The sequence below is a fragment of the Cariama cristata genome, unplaced genomic scaffold (assembly GCF_000690535.1).
Source record: "Cariama cristata isolate BGI_N322 unplaced genomic scaffold, ASM69053v1 scaffold25350, whole genome shotgun sequence".
NCBI lineage: Eukaryota > Metazoa > Chordata > Aves > Cariamiformes > Cariamidae > Cariama > Cariama cristata.
Window position 1 is genome coordinate 1 of NW_009593305.1, and position 7455 is coordinate 7455.

At 50.7% G+C, this 7455-nt stretch overlaps 1 protein-coding gene across 1 annotated transcript; it reads right to left on the reverse strand.

The window, feature by feature from the left end:
* Positions 1–305: 305 nt before the first annotated feature.
* Positions 306–7132, reverse strand: FAM134A (family with sequence similarity 134, member A; the record flags this gene model as incomplete). Its single annotated transcript, XM_009709963.1, has 7 exons — positions 306–1625; positions 2380–2515; positions 3450–3544; positions 3882–4019; positions 4786–4870; positions 6215–6350; positions 7102–7132. Coding segments are annotated over 7 exons (1352 nt in total), but the record flags the coding sequence as incomplete, so codon positions are not given.
* Positions 7133–7455: the final 323 nt, after the last annotated feature.

Below are 7455 nucleotides of genomic sequence, written 5' to 3' on the forward strand. Positions count from 1 at the left end.
GAGACACAAAACACAGATCCTCTGCTGTGTAACAGAGCTCCTGACTCTCTTCAAGCCACTTCAAAGTCTTCAGGTGCCACGCTACGATGCCCAACGGAGCACAGAAGGGGTGCCAGCAGGGTCAGGGGGGTGGACGGTGAAAGATGCCCAGGCGAGGCCATGGCAGGAAGAAACTGGAGTACTGAACAGGGCTGGGAGCAAATTTCATTGATTGCAAAAAAATCAACAGCCACCCAGACAGGGAAAAAAACCCAGGTATTGCCCCACACCCTGTTTCAGCAGTGACAAGAAAGACAGTAATGGTTTGCTGATGAGGTCTCTTCGCTGCATGGCACCTGTCCGCTTTTGTCCCCTTACTGCTACCCTCCCCTCCAACGACCCCTTTCCCTCCACTAGCCCCTGAGAGTCACGTTTGACTGTGCACCCCATCCCTCCCCCCAAATGAAGCCAATGAAAGTTAAAATTATTTACACTTTTAGCCATTTAAAAACCCAATAAAATAAGATTGCATATGTCCTACTGGGGATGTGGGTATTAGCAGCAGCTACAGCTAGCTCGGTACTCTGCGTGCAAAACGAAAGACAAACAGAAGACAGAACAAAATACTGCACCACTACTAGGAAGCGTTTGCTGGGGTTGGTGTTTCGATCGTGGCGTAAGGCTTCTAGGAGCCGGCTCCTCCCCAGCCGCAGGGTAGGGGCGTCACCCGCTCAGCCAGCGAAGGCTGGGCTCTAGAAGGATGGAAAGGATTCATTATTCCAGACACAGCACATTAACACTGACGCATTTCCATCCCAGTCAACACAAACATCTAAAAACCCACTGCACGTTCACCGTGTGAGTTCTTCCTTCTTTCCAGTGACGATGGCGGAAAAGGGAGCGTATGAAGAAGACCTAAGACATAGATGCTGCTGTCATCACTGCCTTCTCCTCATCTCCTTGCTTTGGCAGCTCAGCAAGCATGGGAGAGGGGAGAGCCGGTGCAGCAGGAGACTCTTGTGCCTCCTGCTCCTCTCCAAGCCCCAGCTCTACATCCATTTGCTCCAGCTCCCCCTGATCCAGTAGCTCAAAGTCATCTGCTTCCTCCTCATCCTCCGGTGAAGCTGCTGTCTCTGTCTCCACCACTTCACTCTCTGACAGCTGTGCTTGGAAACTCAGTTTCTCTTCAGGCTCGGTGGGGAGGAACTCTGAGAGGGAGGGCCCCTCGCTGGCCTCCGAGGACCGCAGCAGGGCAGAGAGGGTGTTCTGCACCGCTGTGGTAATGGCAGTGGTGACGATCTCCTCGCTCAGCGTGTCAATGCAGATGCCCAGGCCTGGGGTAGAGACAGATTTTGGCTCTGCGTTGCCTCCTGCCGCTTGCCCGCTCCCATTGAAGTGCGTATTTACAAAATGGAGAGGAGACGCTAGGCGAAGGATGGAGAGGTCAGAGTCCGCGGCCTCCTTCTCTGCAGAGTCCAGCTCATGGGCAGCGTGGGCAAGCTCAGGACCCAGAGGCACACCAAATGCGTCTTCATCGCTCTGTGGTCCCAGGTCTCTGGAATGATACTCTTCCACGGAGGGAAACTCTGCCAGGTCCTTGGAAAATGACTCCTCCGGCTCGCTGTGCAGGCTCTGCTGATCCAGGTCTGAAAGGCACCAGCATTAAGGCGCAGGTCTCCTCACCCTGACCCAGGGCACTGACATCTCCCACATACCTCCCCCCAGCTGACACACCGGGGCTCACTTCTGGGCATCCTCCCAGCTCTGGGAGCACAGCAGGAGGGGGTCCGCAGTTATTCCCTTCTTTCAGCAGCCTGACTCACGTGGAGCGTCCCTTTTCACATCCTGTTCTACGTGCTCTGCACTCAGAGGACTTCCTTCACCAGCTCACGCTCTCTGCATCTAGAGCCCTCCACTAAAACCCACATTGTCAGGGAAATTGTGCTTACAGCACATCACCTGCGGGTTCCTCCCCAGACACTCGAGTGACCACATCCGAGTGGTTACCTTCACGTTCCTCACCACTAACCAGTCCTCTCTGAGCTTCTAAATCTGACAGGGTGGCGTGTCTGACCCATTTCACTCAGCATCATATATGAGTGTGTGACTATACAAAGCAATTATTTCTGCGGGACTTTGTGGATGGCCTTGCTCCCTTGCTGCAGTCACAAGAGAACATTGCCTTGTGAGGCAGTAATCAGAGGCAGATGTCCACTCAGCGCCAGCTCATGATCAGCCATGAAGCCAGGGCATGCTGGGCTGCTACTACCACTTCCTCTTTTCAGTGCTGTTCCCCCTGCAAACAGCTGGGTTCTCTCCCTGTCCTCCCATTCAGAGGGCCAGCTGTTCTGGGACAAAACACCCAGGGTAAGGAACACAGGAAGGTGTCCCATCACGTACCTTCAGAAACGTCCGTCAGCTGTGGGGTGGTAGCCCTTGAGACAGAAAAGCCCCCACTCTCCAGGATGGAAGCCTCCTCATCAGAGAGCTCAGAATCTGTGATTGACAGTGCCAGGGCAGTCTTCTTCACATCCACCTGCACAGGATGAAGGCAGAGGGACAAATTCCTGGGTGTTTGACTACCAGTGCTGCCTATGGGCACGTCTGCACAAACCAGAGCTTCCAGGCAGAAGTCCTTGCTGGCGGGACAGTATGAAAGCAGGAGGGCGCTGGGCAAAGTGCCCATTGCGCTGCAGAGAAGGACAGTCTCAGCTCACTGGTCTTCCTGCAAGAATTCACTGCCCAAAGCTTTGCCTGCTCTTGGTGAAGAACCCGAAAGAGCCAGCACAAGATGGGATCCGCCTGTAGGAGTCTCAGAAGGCTTTGATCCTTCTTCCTCTCCTAGGATCACCAAAGAGCAGAACACCCCTTCCCTTTTGCATTCACGCTGGGCCCAATGAAGCCTTCTACAAGTAGCAGAGGTTCAAGTATCTGCATTCCTTTGGAAGCTGAAGCTTCCCACCTCACAGCCCAGCTACATGCCCAGACCTCCTGCAAAGGAAGACATCTGGTCCGTTTCTCTGGTGCACATATAGAAAGGTCACACCCAGTCTGACTGAGAGCAGGGAACTGTGTGAAGACACTAACGCTGCTCATCTCCCTTTTTCAGCAGTGAGGAGGCTCTGCACATTACACCACGAGAGCTGATTTCTTTAGGAGACAGGCATATTCTCTGAGCATGAAGTGTAACCATCAAAGCAATTCCACAGGTCAGCAGGAGGCTGGAGCACGGCTCGCCCTGTGCTGCTACTGCATCACCAGCCCTGTGGCACTGAATTCTCAATACCCAGATTGGAGACAACTGCCTTCATCAAACAAATACCCTTCTCCCCTTGGGATTCTGCAAAGAAGTGACTTGTTGCTCTGCTGTTTGTTATCAATGCAGCTGTACTCAGACCACTCCTGGGCTCTCAAGCTGCTACATACCAGACAGGAGGCACTGGTTTCTGCTCAGCTCTTTGTGCTCTTACCACTGGGGAGAAGCCTGACAGCTCTGCCTCACTCTCACTCTCTGTCTCTGCTGTTGGCTCATCACCTGCTGCAGGCTCACTCTTCCCTTGTCGCTCTATGAGAAAGAGAAGAAAGGCTGTACATGAGACTGAAGGAATTTTATGCCTTTATACATCACTTTCCCACTACTTCTACCACCCTGTGAAACTGCACAGGTTTCCCAGAAGCCCAAGGTTCCCAGAGACAACTGTAATCTGTTGATCTCATTTGCTGTTCCCAGGATCACCTGCCCAGTTGCTCTCCCCATAACCTTTCAGTTTCAGTCTGGTTTCCCCTGCTCCACTGCAGCCTTTCACCACAGTGTTGGCCATGGCTCTCGCACTGTCCCTTTGACAGGGCTCCACCCTGGGAGCACGGCACCAGAAAAAGTCAGAGAGAAGGTGGGTCCTTACTCTTCTTCTCATGCTTGTGGTGCAGGGTCTCTGCCTTCATACTGTAGTCCAGTTTCATCAGGACGGGCTCCAAACGCGTGTACATCCTCTGGATCAGCTCATGGTAGACCACCAGAGGCCAGAGCAGAATGCTGAGCACTGGGGACACAGGATGCGGGGAGCGTGAGACACAGATCAAGCACAATCCAGCCCTTCACAGGGCAGCAGCAAGAAAGTCTGCATCAAGGGAAGTGCAGCTGAATGGCATTTGCTTTCCTATCATCCATGGCTATTCTTACTCATTCCAAAGCTGCTTGATTAACCAGGTTTTCCTAACAGATCTCTGTTAGTATATGGATTTATGTTAAGATGAAGCGTAAGCCTTCCTCTTCAGCCACTGCATCCCAGCTCCAACATGCAATAGAGGCCCTGCAATGGGGTCATTAAAACTAAAAATCACCAAAACTTTTATAAGGGTAGCAGCACAGAGCTCACACGTAGACGCGCTAGCAGCAGACCACCCAAACAGTCTTCAGAGTTAGCAGAGACTCACGATGCAGTGAAAAAGCTCTTAGTTACTAAACATGCAGCTTCTTTAATAACTCTCTCGATATGGATTTCCCCACTCTAGGAACTGAGAGACTGCCGCTTTCTGCTTCCCTGGAGCGTCACCAGCACCACAGCCCCAGCCGTGGGTAGAAGAGGAAAGCAATGTTTTAACGACGGCTCCCTCGCCTGACTTTGCAGTTGTACTGCATGCACGCATCTAGAGCAAGAGACTTCCCAGAAGCATGTTGCCTGTATTGATTAATCATCTAGCACAGATCCCCTCAAGAAAACCAGAAATATGCTTCTACCAGCGTATCAACAGCATAGTTAGGTCATGTTTCAGCTTAAGTCAGACAAGAGAGCTGCTTATACTCACAAATGATGTAGGAGATCATTATGCCTGGAACATAGTGTCCAACTACAGCCAGAATCAGGCAGCCCGAACAGACACTCATGCAGAACTGAAGGAAGAGAGAGGAACAAACAGAAGTGACAAGAGGCAGAGATAACATCTATGCAACCAGTGCAGGAAACACAGTTAGAGAAAAATGAGGAATGCTCCCAACAAAGTCAGTACACCAGCTTTGCACTGAGTACGTTCAGATGCTGACAATCACAACTCAGACAGCTTCAGTTGGGTTAAGCTGTAAGCATTAGAGGTTCAAGCGCAGGAAGACCAAGGTAACCCAACACCCCAATAAAACGAATCAAAACTTTATTGGACTGTTCTTTATGAAGTAAATTATGTTCCTTGAGGCTAGGATGGGATATTGCAAATTGCCATTTTACAGTACATCTCTCCTGCAGAGCTCAGCACTTTAAGAGAAGCCTGTACTGTCCCAACAGAGACAGGAAGCTGTCACAGTCACCAGATGCTGTGCCACTGCTATGCCACAAACCAGCTGGCAGAAACACTAGCAGAACCCACGCTCCCACCAGACCAGGACCTTCCTCCTCTGGAAAAAGTGGAAGTATAATGGTGCAGCCCTGATGGCTTGCCCTGCATTCTCCTGGGGAGGAGGAGAAGCGAGAACAGACACCCTGCAAGCCAGGGCATGAGTTCAGATATCAACTGAATCCAGCAATGAAGCGTTTCACTCATAACGGAAAGGGTCTACAAAAGCTAGGTCCCTCTAAGGGCTTTGCTCCCAATGAATTCACACTTCATGGGCATCTCTGTCCTGGTCGCCTACTCCCTTTAGTTGGGACAGTGTTCTAACAGGAGTAATCAGCAGTGATAGAAACCCACTTGTTTTGGCACACTGGACCCCAGCAAGCCTGATACAATCCCAGTGGTTGGTCTGTCCTATTTTTTGTGATGCTAAGGCAACTCCTGTCTACAAGCCCTTTCCAAACAACACACATCACAGCCATCAGAACACGGTTAATGACAAGTTTCCATGCACTCAGAAACACCACTGCATTTGGACTTGGCTAGCTACAATCTTGGCTAGCAAAATAGGTTGGACCAGCTTAAGAATGGAGCCTGTGAAATGGGCAGAGACTGTGGGCTCCCCTTTTTACTCCCCACTCCCAATCTAAGAGCTTCCTTTGCACCCTATGAAATAAAACTGAGTATAGCTAGCCATTCACAGAAGGGGTTAAGTTCAGCTCGTTTACAACTACTGGAAGCCAATTACTCATTATTCAAGCTTCCCATGGCATAGAGTCTGAAAGGAACGAACAGCAAATGTTAAACAGGGACAGCAATTGTAAAAATATTGATTTCACATTCTTCCATCTCCTAGGCCACTAGTAATGGAAAGAAAGGCCCCTGCACAGAAGAGTAGGTATCTCCAGCTTACCTTGGCAGGATTTTGCCTCTTGTACTGTAGCAGTTCCTGCAGGTACAGCCTGAAGGTGACCCAGCTCTCTGCCAGACAGTGGCACAGCTCAGGGACACTGAGCAGGTGAGGTTGTGCCCCTGAAGTCACCCCCTCACTAGAGACAGACAAGAGCAAGAAGACAATCTTTGAACACGGTGTGTTTTGTTGGAGGGGGGGCGAACAGCTGCACTGGGAAGCAGAGATCCCTACCAAAGCCTTGACAATACTGACTGCATCTTCAACTGAACTATGGAAGATGCTTGACTTGGAAATACTTTTTTTCTTTAATCAGGAAGAGAGCCAAGAGACATCTGAGCCAAGCAGCAGCAGCAGACACCATGCCACAGCATCCCCATGCCACAGGCCCAAGATGCAAAGCTGTTTACTCGAAGCCACGCAGACAGAAGCGCTGGAGGTGGAATGAGTTACATGGCCTCCTCTGGCATCAAGTCCGAAGTCGCCAGAGCGTGGTGCTCAGACCTATAACCATGGCCAAGCACAAGATGCAAGCTATGCCAACACAGACAACATGTGTGGCCTGCAAAAGTCAGCCTCCGGGATTTCCTTCTCTCTGGAGGATTCTTAAAATAGTCCAGGACAGACCTAGGGAAGAAATCCGAGAGTTCCTAACATCAGAAGCACTTGAGCTTTATTGCTACTGAAAGAACATTACCTTTCCCCAGAGTCTAAAACTGTGGCTCCTGAGCTGATAAGCAGCTCCCAGTGCAGGAGAAACCACTACCAACGTTTCACAGCAGGAGCCATGCAGTCTATCGACAACGGCAAAAAGGGCAGGTGAGATCATCACACTAAATTAAGGCTTCCCCACTCTCCCCTCTCACCAAGGAACATATCAGTGAGCTTACCTCTCCCCTCCTGGCTCCTCTGATGGCTGTGCTGTAGAGAGAACACAGCAGATTAGTCAGCCAAGTGAAAAATACAACCCAACTTATTTTTACCACTTGAACAGAGCAGAGCTGGAGATGTATCATCCTTAACTGGGGATGCACCCTGGGGACCTTCTTCGTGCTCTCACTCAAGCAGAAATCACTGGCTTGGAGTTTGAGCTGCGCAGGCTTCAGTGAAAGTCGTGGTTTAACCCGGCAGGTAGCTAAACACCACACAGTTGCTCGCTCGCCCCTCACCCCCAGTGGGATCGGGGAGAGAATTGAAAAAAAAGAAGTAAAATTGGTGGATTGAGATAAAGACAGTTTAATAGG